At 39.0% G+C, this 19,441-nt stretch overlaps 1 protein-coding gene across 3 annotated transcripts; it reads right to left on the reverse strand.

The window, feature by feature from the left end:
- Positions 1 to 507: 507 nt before the first annotated feature.
- Positions 508 to 19,200, reverse strand: rhot1b (ras homolog family member T1). 3 transcript variants are annotated; one of them, XM_028451657.1, is made up of 20 exons: positions 18,925 to 19,200; positions 16,764 to 16,822; positions 14,721 to 14,802; positions 14,584 to 14,627; positions 14,447 to 14,500; positions 14,277 to 14,329; positions 13,488 to 13,596; positions 12,244 to 12,345; positions 12,066 to 12,164; positions 11,843 to 11,951; positions 11,641 to 11,761; positions 10,403 to 10,487; positions 9,889 to 10,034; positions 9,700 to 9,800; positions 9,379 to 9,509; positions 8,739 to 8,822; positions 7,278 to 7,400; positions 7,001 to 7,203; positions 6,226 to 6,290; positions 508 to 1,639 (listed from the first exon to the last, which is right to left on the reverse strand). In XM_028451657.1, exons 1-20 carry the CDS (start codon positions 18,959 to 18,961, stop codon positions 1,617 to 1,619), a joined length of 1,830 nt encoding a protein of 609 aa, XP_028307458.1. In that variant the 5' UTR covers positions 18,962 to 19,200; the 3' UTR covers positions 508 to 1,616. The 3 variants fall into 3 exon arrangements, with proteins under 3 accessions (XP_028307458.1, XP_028307440.1, XP_028307450.1); XM_028451639.1 differs by having other exon boundaries at positions 1,423 to 1,639; positions 6,226 to 6,348; XM_028451649.1 differs by lacking the exon at positions 6,226 to 6,290 and having other exon boundaries at positions 1,423 to 1,639.
- Positions 19,201 to 19,441: the final 241 nt, after the last annotated feature.

The following is a 19,441-nucleotide window of genomic DNA, read 5'->3' on the forward strand; positions in this document are numbered from 1 at the left end:
CAAATAAGCCATTTTCATAAACACGTCCATCTGGAAAGCAGGAGGCTTTTTATAGAAGATGCTAAGAGCTCGTTCACACTAGTTGTGTGGAGTGATCTAATCAGATTACTTATATAGTAATAGTCTGACAATGACAGTGCATAGGTTTCCACAAGGCAACACTGCCCTCTGGTGAGGTAATACACTTTTTTTTTTTTTTTTTTTTTTTATATATATATATATATATATATATATTTCAAGTCCATCAGACAAACTGGGATTTACCTACAGCTACTCCTGAAAACAAAAAGAGACATGTAAACCCATGTAAATTTGCGATGGTAAAACAGGGGACGGGACCCGGATAAGCAAACTGCTTCTCTCGTCTCCTTTTTCGGCATGTACAAAAAAGAAAAAAAAATGTAAAAAAAAAAAAAAGTGAATGTAACCATGTCGGAAATAAACTGAATAAATAAAAAAATTAAAAAAATTAAAATAAAAAGACTTTCTGTAAAGTTGTTTGGCAAATAATTTTTTTTAAAAAAGTCATAGGATGTATTAAATTTGCATGTTCTCTTGATTCCTACTTTCTCTCGCAGCACACACTACAATATGGCAGCTTAACAGTTTCGAAAAAAATAAAAAAAAATAAAGAAAATCGCAAATGAATACTGTATCTTAGGAGACTAGAGGCTGAATAGTTTTCATAAGTGAGCATCACAAAGATGAAGGTGAGCAGTTTTCCCTTTACAAGTACATTTGTTTACACTGAAATTCAAAAGCATGCCAAAATAAAATGAAATAAAAAACAATAAATCCCAAAAACACACATTATAAATATCAATAACCCCACTCATATCAAAGGTGAAGATAATCTTGTAGGAAGACCAAATATCACACCCTAAGTGTCCAATGCTTAAACTTCTGTTTCTGTGATTTTTTTTTTCTGTGAAGGTGAATCTTAAAATCTAACATTTATGCAACTTTATAATTAGGCTGTGGCTTTTTAAGCAGCTCTGTGTATAGTGAATTAAAACACAGGCCAAAGACAAATATAATAAAACAAATGTTTTGTATTCACAATCACTTATATGATATATTCTATTATGCACCTTATACACACACAAACACATCATACATCCTATTATGCTGTGCGTAACAAAGTTATCGTTAGCAGGCAACCAAAGATATCTAAAAATGGTACCTAAACAACCAACCAGCAGCACATTTAAGAGTTTTTCTATAAATATACTATTTAGCTTTGTCAATACAAGCAGACATATAAAAAAAAAAAAGTTGGCAATTTAGTAAAAAATTAAATCTCCCACCCCCAAAAAAGTGAACCTCAGTAAAAGGCCAAATGCACACCTTTTAGCAGCCAGTCTTCTCCTCCTAAAATATTGCTTTTTAAAACAATAAAATATTGAAATCTTTCAGTTGATGTTTTTTTTTTTTTTTTTTATTCTTGATAGACCAGCCCAAGTTCAAAAAAGCTCCAAAACGTGTCATGGAAACCAAAGGTGACAATGAAGAGTGGGGGGATCATCGCGTTTTAAGCATTACACGGTACAAAGCAAAGCCCAGCAGGGCAAACACTGCAGCCCCGGCACTCGCTCGAAGCCAAAAGGTGGAGGTCTTCATGTCTGCTTGGCTGACGTGTCTGTTCAAACAAAGAGAAGCAGCGTCACAACAATCCAAATACTGACCACTGGAAAAGATGGAACTGCTGATAAAGGACAAAAGTATCAATCAACCTTTTTTTCAGTTATTGTTGATATGAATATGGACAAATTCCTGTGGTTGAGAGGTAGAGATGGCTGTTGTTTCTAAAAAGAAATTAGCTAGTGGTGGTGCTTTTTTAAAAAAACAAAACAAGCCACTTTAAAATTTTAAAACCCAAAAATGAGTTAAATTGCTCTGTTGACAACAATGTAAGTACAGCAATAAAGATAGAGAAAGTTTCTTTCTCAGCTGTAGCATGAGATTATGCATGACTCACAATGAAATGGATTAACCTCTCTCAGGATGTTTAAATACAAAATATTGAAGCTTGCAAGAGTTTTATATGTAGTGATGCAAGATATTATTGATCAGTAGATTAAGGGCATTGGTCATTCCGCCGATATAAATAACTGATAGATTAACAGGCCTTGCTTTCTTAATCAACTGTAGACATCATATACGTAGACGCCTCATTGCCCATGGGGAGGTGTGACTTAGCGACACCATCTTGTGTGTGAGAAGCAGACTGCAGGACAGCTTCTAAATAACAGAGGTACGAGACACTCTTTCCAAACGTTTAGATTTGTTACTCATATATAGCTATGACACTGAAGGATTGGATCTTGTAAAAATGACATTTACCATTCAAATACAAAATTTAAGTATGCAAGTATGAGGACCTTTTTCACCCCTATGTCCCTGCTGGAGCTCTCAGATCAGCTTATCAACTTTCTCTGAGGATGACAGATACTATAAGAAAGCTCAGAGGTGATCGTGCTTTTGCAGTTGTGGAACGTACTGCCACTTCACATCATGGAGGCTTCTACTCTGCCTGTTTATATTTCTCTATTGAACGCCTTTTCTCTTTAGCGTAGGGCATTTAAAGCATTGACTTCATGTAGTCTTTGTTTTAGTGAGTTATTTATATTGTATTATAGAGAATCGAAAAATCGAAACAGATTGAAAAATATGACCAAAACAGAATATAAAGATATCAACAGAGCACCTGAAGAGATTAATTTGAATTTTTCTGTGCTTCTAAACAATCTAAATATACAACAAAATGCATTTAAGGGCTAAAAAAGTGGATTTAGCATGATATGTCCCCTTTAAAGATATTTTTAACAGCAAGTAGTTAAAAGTAGAACAACAGCTTGACGTGAGACAGTAAGACCATGATTGACCAACATTCATGCAAAAGAAACCCCATAAGGACAGTTCTGCTAAAAGAGACAATGAAATGACCCCAAAGTTTCCAAACGAAAGGATACAGATGTAACCGTGGTTCTATGAATGAAGACCAACATGCCACCATATTGGTCACACTTTCTGAGGGAGAGCTGATTCAAGAAACAGCGTAGTAAATTAACATCTCCATCCATGTGGGCGCATTCTGCTCAGTCTCTTTTTATTGACAGGAGATTGACTGTCAGACATGGTCGCCACATAACCCTGTAAGGTTGATTTTGTCAGTGCTTCATCCAAATTGACCTCAAATCACTGGAAGGAAATACAGCACACAATCGCAGGAAGCACATGGAAGACGCCTGCCATTGATGTGAGGGCTCACCTTGACAAGTTCAAGCCAACGTTGCAGCAGCCTCATGTGGAGCAACCCCAGTGGCAGCACCTAGGATGCTGCCACCATGAGGCCAACACAATTTACAGCTCCTAGCAGTGGACTGCGCCAAAATGTCGGGGACGGGTGTTATTGCTCCCTTCTCCAAAAGGGTCTGTATCCTGACTCCTGTGTATCCAGTACCCAACGGCACCAGGTACACTGGCGCCAGCGAGCAAGGTGTAAAAAGTGAAGTGAAGAAGCCGGAGGCTGACACCTGTCAGCGACTGGGCTGGTTGCCAGCTGGTTGAGGCCTGGTGCCCCTAAGATGAGCGGTTCCATTTTGTTCACCAGCTCTGCCTGACAGCTTTAAAAAGAAAGGCTGTCTCACCCAGGAAGCTACCAAATTGGCAGGAAGTAACCCACCAGATGTAGCATCGCACCTGGACCGCTGCTGCCAAGAACCTTAGCTTGAGCACTGGTACCCCGCAATAGCGTGTCTGCCATGCATAGCATCTCAGACACCTCACGAGTTTGAGCAGTTGAAGCCAATTTCGAATGCCATCCAGGTAAATCAGAAACAGGGAATTAGTACATGCCAGCACGGCTGCCAAGGCTCTGGAGGGTTTTCCCTGATTATCGGTTGCCCTGCAGCGCCTGTTGGGGTGAGTGGTATCCCTGCCAGCCCTTGCCACAGCTCCTGCCAACATGGAAAAAGAGGGCACCACTCGGAGGGCCACCCAATTGGTTTCAGCCCCTGCAATGTTGACGAGCTGAGTCCTCGGGAAGGCTGTAGAACTCGGAGCCTCCTATTAGGACAGGCATAAAATCAGGCAGGACCAGGAACCCCTCTGGCCTGCATCGCCTGGAGCCCCTGTCAAAGACTGGAGGCAGAGACTGGACGTCTACGAATGCTAGGGCTGCACGATTTTGACAATAACCCTAATTGCAATTTTTCTAACAGATATTGCGATTGTGATTCGATTCGCAATTTTTAATCTTTTTTTTATACATTTAAACGCATGTGCGTTTTACTTTTTTTAGAAATATTGATTATTTTTTTCAGAAAATATTAGTTTTTAACTGCTGTGAGGAAACAAAATACTAATAAATAAAAAAAACCGTGATTAAACAAAAATGTATGTCAAAAATAAAGTAAGAAACAATTGAAAGGAAGATATAAGTTGTAGTGACATGGATTATTCTGAATGCTCATTTTCAATTATGTCATATAAAGATGTATGAGAACAGCAATTCCCCCTCAGGGATCTATGGTTTACTGAATCTGAGCAGGTTTATTGATTAAATTTTGATCAACTTAATATAAATGAACCTAATTTAAATGATCCTGATGACATCATTCCAGACCATAATGATTAAACGAAAAGAAATGGACACAAGGATGCATCAGTTATTTCACCACTAGGGGCCAGAATATTAGTATTAGAAGTTATCATTCATTTACGATGTTTAAGACTCTACAATAGGAGCATCGATGGTCTCGTCCACAACAGCAAACAACTTTTATCACAGATCTTCTGTAGCTCTGATGAGATGTTCAAACGCTTTGAGCAGGTGAAACTGATTAAGGCTGCTGCTGTTTATACGGCGCGCAACATGAGTCAGTGATGATTTGCGTAGATTTTTGCCAGTTTTAGACAGTGTACAAGAAGTTTAGGTGGTGTTTGAAGCGTCCAGGATGAGAGTGGGAAGGATATTTCAGCATAAAAAAACGTCCTTTGCCTCACGGTGACAGCATTTCAACCCGATTCTGTCCATTTCCGCATTCAACAGTAGATTCCGTTTTCATTGGTTGATTCTGTTATTGGGCCCTAGTGTAGCTGTTAGCGCACTCAGAGACTCACTGCAGTGCATACAAGCGTGTGTCCTGTCACCATATCTGATTGGCCAGCAGCACAGGAAGATGGTTCTCGGCAATTCTGATTGGCGAACACACAGTATAAATATCACTCAAATGATGGAGAAGGAAGAAAAAACTTTAGGTTATGTATATAACCCCGTTTTTATGAGTAATGTGTGAGTGAGATGTCTCACTCATATTATGAAATAGAACCTCCAGCATCTGAGGTTAGGTTATGGCAGTAGTGAAAATCTCATTATGGATGCAAATTAAGGTTAATCTTTCAGCATTAACTTATGCCCACTCTGCTGCTCTGGCAATCACAGCCCTATCAGAGGGATCAATGGCTCAGGCTCTGAAGCCTGCGAGGAGGTCTCTCCCAAATAGAGGCATCTTCCAACTGGGGATCGCACAGATCATTACCATTATCATCATACAAGTCCAGGTAACGTCCGACCTGCCAGTTCCAGAGGCTCCTTTTAGAGCCACAAACAAGGTAGCCAACAAGGGCTAGAATTTTCTCTCTCGGGAAAAGAGGCTCTCCGCAACCCAACACCAAACAATCTGCTTACTCTTCCAAACTGCGATCAAAGAGCAGCATCTGCTGGAAAAAAGCAGACAACACACATCTCAACTTCATGGAATTACGCCTCAAATGAAACCAATACTCACGCTCTCCAGGAGGAGAAGAAGAGTGAGCAGGGATAATGGACCTGTATTTGTAGACTTGAGCTCACCCTCAGGGGTGGAGGTATTAATTTGCTTTGCTATCCCCTGATTCAACTCGCCCTCTGAGAGAGTGACCCATACGGTGGCATGTTGACCAAATATGAAATAGAACAAAGAACACATAAGTGGCTCAAAAAATGAGGAAGAAAGTGTGTAGAAAAAGACAAACCAGAGGAAACTGTGGAAGGAAAGACGATGAAAAACAGTGAAAACAAAAAGAAGGAAAAGAAAATCAAGACAAACCAAAAGAAATGCATGCATTATTTAGATATGTAATATCTGCCACTTCACATTGCCTGTTGACTGATGGGACAATGAAAAGGAAAGAATGATGAAGGGAGATGATGGATGTTAGGTTAATGTTTTTTTTAGAGACCTTCTTCGCACAACAGCGTAGACTTTGGCCCTGACCGTCTGCAGCAGCTCAGAGTTGAGGAAGTTCTGACACAAGCAGAAAGTGCACCGGTTACACGTGCACATGCAACGCAGCCGGGCGTGACTGAGAAGAGAGATACACAAAATGTAATAAAACACACACACACACAACTCCCTGCAAAGCATGTACCAACCTGCACCAGTAACACAAAAAGAAAAACAAATACATTTGTTAGAACTGCAGAAGTGCATCTTCATACACTGTGACACGTGACATAAAGGAAGCAACATTTAAAGGACTTCAGTATTGCTGTGCAAAAAGTAAAAGTTTAAAACTGGAATTAAAAATCTCTGCAGAATCCCTGATAGTGAGTTCAGCCTCAGTGATTGCAGGAGGCTGAACCACCAGCAGAGATTGATGCTCTAGCTCAGCAGGAAATCCATGTATCCACAGTACTGAACATTCAAACCTCAGCCTGAAAGCAGCATGTGGAAAAGGGTAGCGAAGCATCTTAATCCATCTGAAATGAAGTTCATGTGCAGTGACACTGACAAGGGTTAGGAGGAAAACGCCCACAGGAAGCTTTGTTACATTCTGCGTCTCAACATATCAACACTGGAGCTTCAACTTCATTGAGCTCCATCACCGCTGATAAGTAAACCAACAAAACAAACATTGAAAGCGAGTAGTTTGCATGTTCTCACTCCCAAAGTCCAAAACATGAATGTTTCCTTGTCTATCTGCAGTATTCAGATTAGAGTGTGAGCATACGTACGGGTGCATGGCCATTGTAGTTAGCTTAGCGTAGATCTCTCTGCTGGGCGCTGCTGCGGTGTTACAAGTGAAAGACTGTGGAGGTGGCATCTTGTGCCTCCGACAGAACTCCAAAGGACTGCAGCCATAAATCTGCTTGACCTCCGGCAGGTCCGACTTTGCTGCTATCATCATACATGGTGTCTTGCTGTCCATGAAGTACTGCTACACAAAGAAGAAACATCTGGTGAGGAGAGACTCAGAGCAAGTAATTTGCCTTTATTGTAAAAAAATGTCACCTTGAACACATTGGCGCAGTATTCAAATGAGTATGGATTGTTGCCATCATAGACCAGGCAAACAATGTCACAGAGAAGATCAGCATCAGTCAGGTAGTCAAAGTCGGGGAATACTTCATGAAGCTGGAGACAGAGGTAGGCAATCGTACATACACAGGTGAAAAAAAACTTTCCTGTTTCCATCTATAAACTGTAGAGGCTAACACTGCTGTGCTCGACTCTGTACAGGCCTGCACATATCTATAGGCCTTATGTTTAGGAGCTTATCAAAACTTTTGAAGCCACCACCATTAAAACAGTGCAGTAAGCCTTTAGCTGAGCTTCCTCCCAGTCTTTGGTATTAATAAAGCAACACTGTAAAACTGGAACAATGTGTTGTGTAATTAATTAAGGTGGAGATTATTTTATGTCACGTTGGTTATGATGACTACACTCAGTCCAAATTACAAAGTCAGCTCCACTGAACAACTAATCTATGCAGGGGTAGACATAACTTTATTGGTCTGGTGATCAGGGGAGTACCTCAGGTTGTTGCTTCATGCTCACTTTTTTTAACTCACTCAGTGCCATTGACGTAATATTACTTCATTTCAAATCCAAACGCTAGGTGCCATTGACGTAATATATACGTCAATATATGCATTGATGTAATATATATTATGTCAATTGCATTTTTTTACAGAAGTTGCTAGGATACACTGTGACGGATTTCTCCTGTGAATATAAGGCTTCTCTGTTGATGTAGTGACCAACTAAGCCCTAAAGGTGGCAGCAGTGCACCTTTGGATGAGAAATTAGCCACTGATGCCACCATTAGCTAAGGAGGGAGAAGCAGAGACAAGGGAGATTATGGCGCTATGAAGTGATATTGTGAAGTATTCAGCAGCTCACAGTGTGTGGACCTGAGTGGATTATTGATAATGTTGTGATTTTGAGATAAAACCATCAACTAACTGGGCTAAATGGGTCATCTCTGTGTGTCAGGAGGAAGAGGAAGTTACATCTGTCTGATTGATGGGGGGGAGCAGATACAAAATACAGTAAGCAAAACATTCAACTGTGAGCCAGATTGCAAAATAATAATAATTTTGTCATCAAAAGCCATGTCTCAGTGTTGTTTTCTTTTAAAAATTTTTAAAGGAAACCAATGTTCAGAAGTTGTAGTTTTCAATAAAGCAAAAAACAAAAATTGCTTCAAAGTCGCTTTTTGCTCAGAAACTGGCTATTTGTGTGAAACTTGCCTCTATTCAACTGCTGATTATGGAAGAACAAAACAAGCTAGAAACTTCAATCTTTCAGAATCTGTTCTCAGATTTCAGATCGTCATAGTACAAAATATTCTGTGGGTCTTTAAAAATCAGTCAAAATGTTCTACAATGGTTGGCACTGAGGGGGGTAGACATTCTGAAAATGGCTGGCAAGTTAATACATGTTTTCCTTAAGTATAGCTTTAATACTCACGAGCAGGAACTTCTCCTGGCCATAAACAAAGGTTGTGCTGATGGCGTAGTACGATCTGTGTTCCTCTTTAATTGTTTTTTGGCGCTAAGAAGAAATCAGAAATCAGAAGAATCATGAAGATATAAACTGATCGCTAAACTATAACTTCAAACTTAAAGCAGTCGAGATTTTTTTTATATCTAATGTGACAAAAATATGTTACAGTCCTCACGAACTATGTGCAAAGATGAGTCACGTACTGTATGTTGTACTAAAAAACCTTAAAACACATTAGTAAATGTATGCTGTGTAGAAATGTGAAAGGGTAAATGAAACAAAAAGCAATAATTGATCCTTCATTAAACCACAAATTACCCACTTGAAGTTCATTACATACTCCAACTCAACTTCTTCCTTTTATTAAAACACAGATCTAACACACGAGTATCCCACAGCACAGTCCCAAGTCTCATGTCATCTTCATTTATTTTCTGCTCACCATTGTAGCCAATATCATCTGGAAAGTTAAAAGCTTTCCCTAAACCTCAGCATCCATCTGCACCTGGAACTAAGCTCTGTATCATCACACCCATCCCATCCTGCAGTGGTGAGAACAATGTATGAGAAGTGTTGTGCATAATCTTTGTGTACTCCTGCTTACCGTGAGATTTTTACCCAGGAAGGCTTGCAGGAAGCCGCTTTTGCCACTGCTAATGTCCCCGAAGACATTACAGCGAAAGACGCTGCGCTGGGTCTGCTTCTTCTGCAAATCAATCTTCTTATCTCTGGTCACTGCACGGGGGGGGGGGCAACCAGAGGATTAGTGTGCAGCAGGGACGGGCACAACACATGACTCAAAGAGGCAGTTAACTAAAGTAAACAGGAAGAACTTTCCACAAAACCATGCCGCTTAAATCATCGTTGCCATAACAAAACAGAATTTTTGTTCCTTCTTATCTGAAAAAGAACAGCAAAAGTTCACCTATAATTCCTGCAGCTTGCGACTCTTGCTCAGCAATGATTGAGTAACCGAGGTAGCCTAAATACTCAAGACATCGATGAACATCCAGATAAGTGGTAAGCCTGAGGCGGAAGCAAGAAGAAGATGCAGATTACAAATATGACAAGTCATGACTGTATATTTCATCTCATTATTTCAGCCCTTACTTACGTCCATTGGGAGAGATAGCCCTGGTAGGTGATCCAGCCCTGGTCATTTGTGCAAACTGTGTTATAGACATCTGGACCCCAAGGCGTGTAGGGAAACACCTCAAACAGGTAACCGAGCTCCACAGGTGACAGGGCACTGTCCCGATCCTGACAAACACAAAGTTTGAATGGAGAGAAGTCTACAGTAGGTTACGAAAGTGGTTCAAGGACTTTTTAGAATAGCTGCTTGATTTAGAAGACTTAGCTTTGTGCATTCTATTTCTAACAGTGGAGTGAACAAATGGAGGCTAATCTCTAAAACAGTGCCTTTCACTCTTTGACTTCCCTTTAAACCTGAAGCTAATTCTTTTATCCCATCCCTCCTCAGTGACAACAAATTAAGTCTCAGTTTGATGAGTGGCCAGGCTTGGCTTTAAGGCAGTGTATTTCTGCAGTACTAAGTAGCTTCGAGCATAATGTATTCTGTTCAGGATTGAGGCTCCAGTAAATACACAACCCATGGTGTCAGATTGTACCTTGTCATGTTTGTCAAAGATGCTCTGGAGGAAGAGAGAGGCATTGTGGTTGAGCTCAGTGGTGCAGTTTGGAGGAACCTTTAACCTGGTGAAAGATGAAATCAAAATTATACAATCAGAAAACAATCCACTTCAAGAACTGGAAAGTTGGGAAGGACTTTTTAACCTGATAATGTACGATTAGCACTTTGGTGCTATTTCTCTCTTTGCCTAAAACTCGACAAGAAAATCTAAACTCAACAAAAAATGCTGTTAAAGACTAAAATGACTAACTATGTGGAACATGAAGCCATATAAATACCAGTTGAAATAAGTCATCAGAAGTAATAATCATAGTCGACTAAATACCCAATGGATTTAAGTCAGGGTTGGGGTCAATTATAATTGTAATCGCGTAATTGATAATGAATTACAATTATACCATAATTATAGTTGTACTTTAAAAAATATGTTGCTGCCGTAATCATAATTATGTTTAGATCATTGACTTTGTAATTGCCATGAAAACTCTATAAAAACTGTCAATTACAAGTTGTTGATAAAAAGTATTAAAAAAACCAGTCAATTACATTTTAACACAAAACTGGGGATCCATGTTACTCTTCTACATATATGTAGTTTACAATTATCAAAATATGTTCCATATCAAGCTTTCCCATATTTTACGATTTAAAAGAATTTTAAATCAAGGGATATACTGACACAAAAAAGGCTCAGGCGTCCACACGAAAATTTTAAAACCTCTATTTTCATTGATTAGGAAAAAGATAGGAAAGCAATTAGATGGTAGATATTTGTTTTTAGTGTGTTTTACAGCTGATTTAGGACCCGTACTTATAAAAAATGCTAACAGAAAGCTAACACAAGAGGAAGGTTAACTTTTATTAGTTTATTTATTTTAGGCTCAGTAATTGTGATTAATTGTATTGAACTTTAATCGTTGCAAGTGTAATTGACTTTCTGAGGATGAAAATTAATTATAACTCAATTGTAATTGGGAAAAATGGTGGTCCATGTAGTCACAATTGAACAAGGATGACTGAAAACGTAAATAGAACTGAAAAATGTAATTGACCCCAACCCTGATTCAGGTACTATTTTGATTATAGTCACAGAAATTATAATGAATTTAGATACTTAAATAAGACATAACACTAAAACTAACCCTAACATTACTTTGTTGTCAACAGAACACTGCTACACACAGAAACCAGCTAAGATGCCTGAGAGAGACTCACAGAGGGAAGAGATAGTCTTGGTTTAACTCCAGATCATCGTCATAGCCGAACCTCCTCAGCACTGTCCATGTGGTTTCATGGCGTCCGCGCTGAATGAACAGTGTGTGGAGGAACAGGAAGCCTGGAAATCAACAACATCCAATCAAAAAGCCAAAGACATGCAACAGTGTTTATTGCAAACGATGCATCCCTCTGCTCATACCTTTCAAAGTAAGGCCATTGTCACACACTCCGTCAATCAAATTCCTTCTCACAACATTCTTCACGTCCTCTAATGCCTGAGGCTCCAGCGGGGCGTTGAAGCAGGTCCGCTACCAGCACAAACAAACAGTTACTTTCTGCAAAACCAGGTGAGGAGACCGTGGTTAATGTGATCAAATGTTAATTTACAAAAGTCAGAGGAAGCTAAAACTGCTGACATATACCTGGAAGAAGTTGAGCTCATTATCATTAAGAATGCCATCGTTGTCAAGATCGGACACTTTGAATATTCGAGTGAGAGCCTTTGCACAGACTGGCTTCATCTGGAAATCAAGAGGACAAATTAGACCATGAAAGACAAGGTTTACACTGATGTGTTGGTTTTTTTCTTTTTACTCTTACATCTTTTTTCTCTGGGCAGTAGAGTGGACCTGTAGGGTGGAGAACTGCCTTCTGTGCGTAGTAAAAGAGCTCAGAGATGTTTTTCAGGTTCTTTGCTGAACACTGCAATCAACAAAAAGAAAGGAAACCACACAATCGTGTCCCCATTCAGTCAGTGCTCTCCAGCTGTCATGTTGCTGATTCACATCAGTGCACAGCGGCACTGACTTGATCAAAACAGCAAAGGGTTAGGTTTGTCTGCAGCATGTAGGCTGCACGTAGGCATTAGAGCTTTGGCAAACAGTCGACAGACAGGGTATTAACCAAGGACCCGTCTCAGCTCGTCTGGTCCGATTAACCAGTCTGGTAAACACTCCTCGTGTCCGACTGAAACAAATTTACCAAAATACTCCTTTAACATTGACCATGTGTTATTTTAAAGCTTCTGGAAACAATCTATGTCTTAAAAAAATTTGATAAAAACAGAGTAAGAATCATAGATCATTAAATCAAAGATCATTGGCTTGGAAAAAAAAGACGTAAAAGGGACTTGGAACAGCTGCTAGAAAAGTTGTTTTGATCTCCACTGTAAACACTCTCTTATTAATATTGCTGGAAAAGTTTTGTGCATTGCATTGTGGGATGTGGAGTTCCGTAAATAGTGCAATGAAGTGTTTTTACTTCATTGTTACCATGACAGTCAGTAATTTTTATTTTAGTTTTAAGATGATAATCTAATATACTTGGTCTGACCTACTTTGATTATCAGATTTTATTTTTTTTATTTTAGTCAACATTTAGTTGTTAATTTATTACATACGTTTTTACATTATTGTAAAGACATTCCAGAAAGTAACAAGCAAACCGTTTAAAGTGTTTAAAGATGCAAAATGTTCATTTCACATATTACATTCATTCTATTTTTATTTGCTAGGGATGACGCAAAATGAAGTCAAGGAAAAAAAAAGTCTTTTTTTCTGTTGTGCGACTGTTTACATTTATTTTATTTTATTATTATTTTTTAATTTCTTTATTTAAGTAGGGACAATACATATTCATGAACATTAAAAAAAATGTAAATATGCCAGATTGTAGCCAATGGCTACGTTCCATCTGCTGTCCCTCTGTTAGTCTAGTTTTTGATAAAGACTAAGACTAAAAATTATTAGCTGACAAAATGAACTCCATATGGTTACTAGTCAATGGGGAAAAAGCAAACATTTGAATACCGGTGTAAGAATATACTTAAGTGATAACTCATTTACCTCGACACAAGTCTCAATCTCACTGTATTGGTTCATAATGGGCAGGATGGTCTCCATGCTGCTGTGCTCCACCAGGTCAGACTTATTCCCCACGAGGATCAGCGGAACCCTGAAGACAGGAACCACACACACATTCCCACAAAAGTAAAGTTACAGTAATAATCAGATCCTCCAGCATAGCCCTCTTTTAATGGGAATTACTGTTGTCCTTCTCCAACAAAAGTATCTTTGTAGAGTTTCACAATTAAGGAAAACATTGATTTTCACAGAAAACACTTTTCCATCTACAAATACAAAGAATGCTTCTTATTAAGATAATTTGAGCACAACGAATAGAGGACTTAAAAAATATGTAAAGACAACTTAACCTTTGTTTCTTTACAATGGCTGACAGAATGAAATAAATAATTCCCAGTCCCCCAAAAAAAAAAAAAAAAAAAAAAGAGCTAGAACCTTTTTTTTCTTGGGTATGAATTCACAATGTTTTTTCCAGCTTGGTCTCTTATCTTAATTATTTAAGACTTTTTATTCCTAATAAGGCCATTACTATACGTTATATACAGATGTTAAAAGAAGAGAAAGCAAATCAATAGTTGGACAGAACACAGCAGATAAAATGTGAACAATAATCATTACATGCAAAAATAAGTCATGTGCAAAAGGGTTCAAGGGAATTTTTGAAAATGTGCAACATTTTCACAACTGTTCCCACAGTCTGTAAGTAAACTCAACATGTTCCTACACATCATCACGTAGAACATTGAGAGAGCATGGATCAAATGTACACACCTACTGTCTTTATCTGTATTCTCAGTAATGAGAGGGATCCAATGACTGGTCACCTGTCGGAAAATGGCAGATCAAACAAAAAAAGTTAAAAAGAAAAAGTTTATTGTTTACAAATAACATTTCCTATCAAGTCAAATTTTCATCTGCTGTCACATTAAACAAAGCCTCACCTTCTCAATGGACTTTTGGTTGTTGACAGAGTAGACAATGCAGATCACATTAGCCTATGAGAACAAACATGAACGCCCATTAGGACATGAACTGGATAGGATATCAACATTCACAGAGTGACACAGCTTTTACTGACCTTAGAAATCTCTTGGAACAACTGTTCATCCGTCTGCTCGGCCTCTGCAGGACGATGGAGAGCAAATCCAAGTAAAACCAAAAGCATAATAAAAAAAAAAGAGGTAAAAACAGAAACAGGCATGTTTTTGAGTGTACCTGAATAATCCACGATGTGTGTGGGAACTCTCTCAGGAGTGACATCAGCAGGTATGGTGATCTCCTCGGCTCGGTAAGGAACCTGGAGCCAGTGCAAAAAGTGAACTCATAAAATGCCACAGTGGATTTCAAAACACACAGAGCAGATCAAATGTCGGTGCATTACCATAGCTACAGCTTGGCACGAAGCAATTTTTAATGATAAATTATGCATGCAACTAACAGGGAACATGAGCTGGGATTGGACTGTAAGGATCACAATTCATTTTTATTATATCATCCCATTAGGGCTGACAACTGGAGAATACATCAACTGGTGGCCCTATCAACTCTTCCCAAGCCTTGCAGGATACAGATTAATAAATACGTGAAGTAGAAAAACTTTTTCTTTTTTTTTTTTTTTTTTAAAGTACGACATATATATGTCTATTTTTTTATATGGAGATTTAGCTGTCTTTCCAAAGACTTGTTATTTAGTCAATAAGTGACTATCAGGCAAGTTATATTAATTTGTAAAAGTAGCTGTAATTGAGTCACGGGTTAGAAAGATCATATATTAAACCAAAACACAACCACCCAGGGTATACCATATTTTCTCCAAGCGACAAAAACACTCCTTAGGCTGTGTTTGAAATGGTATACTAACATACTACTCATAATAAGTCTGACGTCAAAATTAGTATGTAGTGCGTTCACATTAGATAGTATGAAAAGAGTGACTATGCAAAAAACAGCCATATGTATACTATATCGGGACATTTTTAAAAGAGTGCACGGTGGGCACACCACTCGTACTTAACCGCCTCACGATGCATTGCGAGCGGATTGTCAAATCGTTCTGGGACCGACTTCAAGCTAAAATTCAAACATTCCCCTTTCAAAACAAAAGCATCTCTTCCTGTCGTCCATTAGTTTTTTAACGCTTTTGTAAATAAGGCTCTTATTTTGAAGTCAATCACAAGTTTTGTCAATTCAATTCAACTTTATTATGGACTCGAGGTCCAAAGAGACAGGGGGACATGATATAACAAAGGCCAACAAAAATACAAGAAATAACAATTACAGTCACTTTAAAAAGACAGCTATACCAGTGCCTCCACATCCTCAACTGATAGCGAATGGCACATCAACCAGAGACCCAATTACTGTATTCACTGACTTAGTCAAACGGCATATAAAACTGTACTCAAGCATCCACAGTGTGGCTTGCAGCGTGTTTATTCCAGCAGTGACAAACATCTCACTCGCACTGGACCATCTCGGTCTCCTGAGAAGCACACACATTATATCATTACATCATTATAGGCCACCTGCAACCTTTGCAAACGTTCCTTTTTCATAGTTCGACCAAAGGTCGAAGCACAATGAAGGGGAAATGTCGGCATGAAATGTGTTTCCACGAGTTTTATGGATCAAATTACCACATTTTGATAGCACATATTAAAATGCTTTCAAAACTTTCAAATGTGGCGAATCAACAGGTTTTTGTCATTGTAGGTTCGCAATGCATCTTGGGAAACTTGGAAGTATAGCTCAGTGGGAACGGTCATCGTCCTAACCACAACCCCTCTAGCCAAGGCACTTTACCCACATTGCCTAGTATGAATGTGGTGTGTGAGTGAGTGTTGGTCAGAGAGACAGATGGCGCACTATGGCAGCTTCACTTTTGTCAGTCTGCCCCAGGGCACCTGTGGCTACAATAGTAGCTTCCCACCACTGTGTGTGGAGTGAAAGAATGATGCACATCAATGTAAACTCTGAAAAAGTTCACAGCGTAAGAAAGTTAGGTTGCAGAGTAAGAAAACTTTGTTACCTATCCGAGTTTAAAGAAATATTTAAAGTAGCAGTTTTTTTTTCCTTTTCAATAGTTCTGCTTTTTTCTTTGCAGAATAATTCTTGTTAAAAACCTTAAAGCTAACTTTAGTGGCCGTAAGACTTTGATGCACATTGTCATATAGTTTGGTTGAAATTACCATGGCTACTTGTATAAAAAGTGCACATTTGAACGCAGGTAAGTACAGGAAATTAAACTTTCTGACATACCACATCTGGGAATTCCTCGCTGACCAGCGACATGATGAGAGATGTTTTCCCCACTTTGGCTGTGGAGGGAGAGGAGACATGATCAATGAACACATTTTAAGCAAATCCTTATGACAAAGGCTTGCCAACTTGCCAAGAGTGACTGCAAGAGTGGCGATATCTAACAAATCATCAAATATCTATGTTTCAGTTCTAATTCATGGATTTTCTGCCCTTTAATAAATAATGACCGTGGCAGACAAGAGCTGCATTCAGAGATTATTCAATACGTCATCTTCGCTTATTAAACATTTTGATAGAAAACCAAACAACACAACCTCAAGATCAAACTATCCAATGTGAGGTAATGAAGATAAAACACTTGTATCACATCACAATCAGTCAAGAATATGTTATTCAGGGAGCAGATCTCCAAGATCTGAATAGCAAATATTTTGAAAGGAGAGTTAAGGCTGTTCATAAATGAATCATCTAATGTAGAAAAACTAGTCCAACATACCCGAAAATAAGATGCAAGCTCTGAATACAACAAAACAACACCATTCATTTGGCAAGCTAAACTGGTAAACTGACTATATTATCTGAGCTGTTCTTCGAGCTGTCTTTATAATTAAAGACATTGTGGAGGAAGTTATTTTTCGCTTCAAATTCCGGGTGGATCATCAAGACTATTGTTTTAAAATGTAAATAATTCTGGTCATACGTGCTCGTCCCTAGCTAGTTTTCGCTTGCTGCACATGCGCACTTTTCACTTACCTGTGGCGAGTCTGGCATAGTGGGAAAAGTGCAAGTCTTCTGTTGGAAAGTAAGCTTGTATAAGCAATGCCAACTTGTAAACAGAGCTGTGCACGAGGAAAACTGGTCTTGTGCACGCTCTCTCGCACACGTTTAATAGGCGTTCTCTCTTGGGAGCATGTAGAGTGTTGAAAGTGTCTATTTGTACACGATTGCCGTACGAACAACCCCCGGTGCTATTGGTACGGTTACAGAAGTACAAGTACGTTGCGTCTTAGGGTTAGGGTTACGTTATATCCCAACAATTTTTAGAGTTAAGGTTAGGTTTAGGGTAAGGTTTAGTCTTAGTCACGCGACCTAAACTGACCAATGACTGACCTATCACGTGACCTATACTGGCCAAATAGGGGCGCTACATAGGGATAGAATGTCGGTATATTGATACGGCAACCGTACGGATAGCCACAACCTAAAGTGTTGCGCAAAGTGGAGAGGGCCTTTCTTTTCTAAACTTCGGGAAAATCCTCCTCTATAACTTTAAATATGAAGGAGAGGAGAAGCCATCAACCTACTCAACACAACAGCAACAAGTTAGTGCAGCATTGTGACAAAGGTGCCAAAGAATAAATGATTTAGACATGGTTTTTTTACCAAATCACTAACTATTGTTATCTCCAATGTTGGTCCACATCACAATAAGAATAGAATAGAACAGAATCATTTTATTGTCATTGCACAAAGTACAACGCAATTCCACAATCCCCTCCCGACAACATTCCAGTACACTTCAAAGATTCCAGCCACACTGACACAATTATCATAAAAACAACATAAAAAGTCTGTCAGAATAATAAGTTAAAAATGTTCATCCATATAAAAGTGCATGGGTATAAAATGAGACGAATTTAAAAATAGACAGTATTTCATTTTCCATATATTTGTAGTGATGCTGGTGTTTATGGTGCATGTTTATTATTTAGAGAGAAATAAATAACAGTGTATTAAATAGAAGTTTGGAATGTGAACAAGTTTTAATGTATGTATATACTTCTTATCCATAACAACGGACTATGGTTCTCCAGTGTTCTGATCCAGTTTTTTTTTTAACTTTGTAAAGTCAATTTAGGAGTGACGCTTTCTGGGAGGAGCTCAAAGTAGAGTCACTGCTCCTCTCTACTGTAAGTGCATCAGTGCAGCCTACAGGGATGAGGCTGGTTCAGCCAAGGTGTTGCAGGGGTCAGGATTAGGGAATGACTGAGGATGAGCTGGAAGAAGTTTGGTAGGATTGTTGCTTTGAATGCAGCTCCTGATACATGGATGATGATTATGATGCTGTGTGTGTGTGTGTGTGTGTGTGTGTGTGTGTGTGTGTGTGTGTGTGTGTGTGTGTGTGTGTGTGTGTGTGTGTGTGTTAGCTTGAACTCACGCTCTCCCACTAATAAAATCCTCACGTCCTTGCGCATCTTCCTCTGCGTGCTTCCTAAAGCGCTCCGTGTGAAACATCGATGCTTTGGCTGAATAAAGGGCCCAGAATGCTGCTTCCAAACGGCTTCACCTGCTCACAAGGGCTACGTCCGCATGTCAGCCTCCAACATACGGCAGCAGGTCTGTATGCAGCAGCTACAGACCGAGCTGTGCAGCAGCTAAACGAGGTAAAGCTGACACATGATCAGCTGAGCCTGGCATCACTGTGACCACTCACACTAACTTGACAATGACTGGAGAAAGATAGGTTGGCTGCCGTCCGCCCCGCCCCTTAGATTCTAATCAATCACAAATTAAAATGTAATAAATTTGTGTTTGTGTATTTTGACACCACCGTATCATTATGAAATATTGTATTCCTTCTTTGTTAGGTTTTTTTAAATTGTTAAATTGCACTTAACCTTGTGAGCGTGCGCCCCCTACAGGTAAACAATAGGACATGTTAAAGTAATTTTTTT

Source organism: Gouania willdenowi, chromosome 1, assembly GCF_900634775.1.
Source record: "Gouania willdenowi chromosome 1, fGouWil2.1, whole genome shotgun sequence".
Taxonomy (NCBI): Eukaryota; Metazoa; Chordata; class Actinopteri; order Blenniiformes; family Gobiesocidae; genus Gouania; species Gouania willdenowi.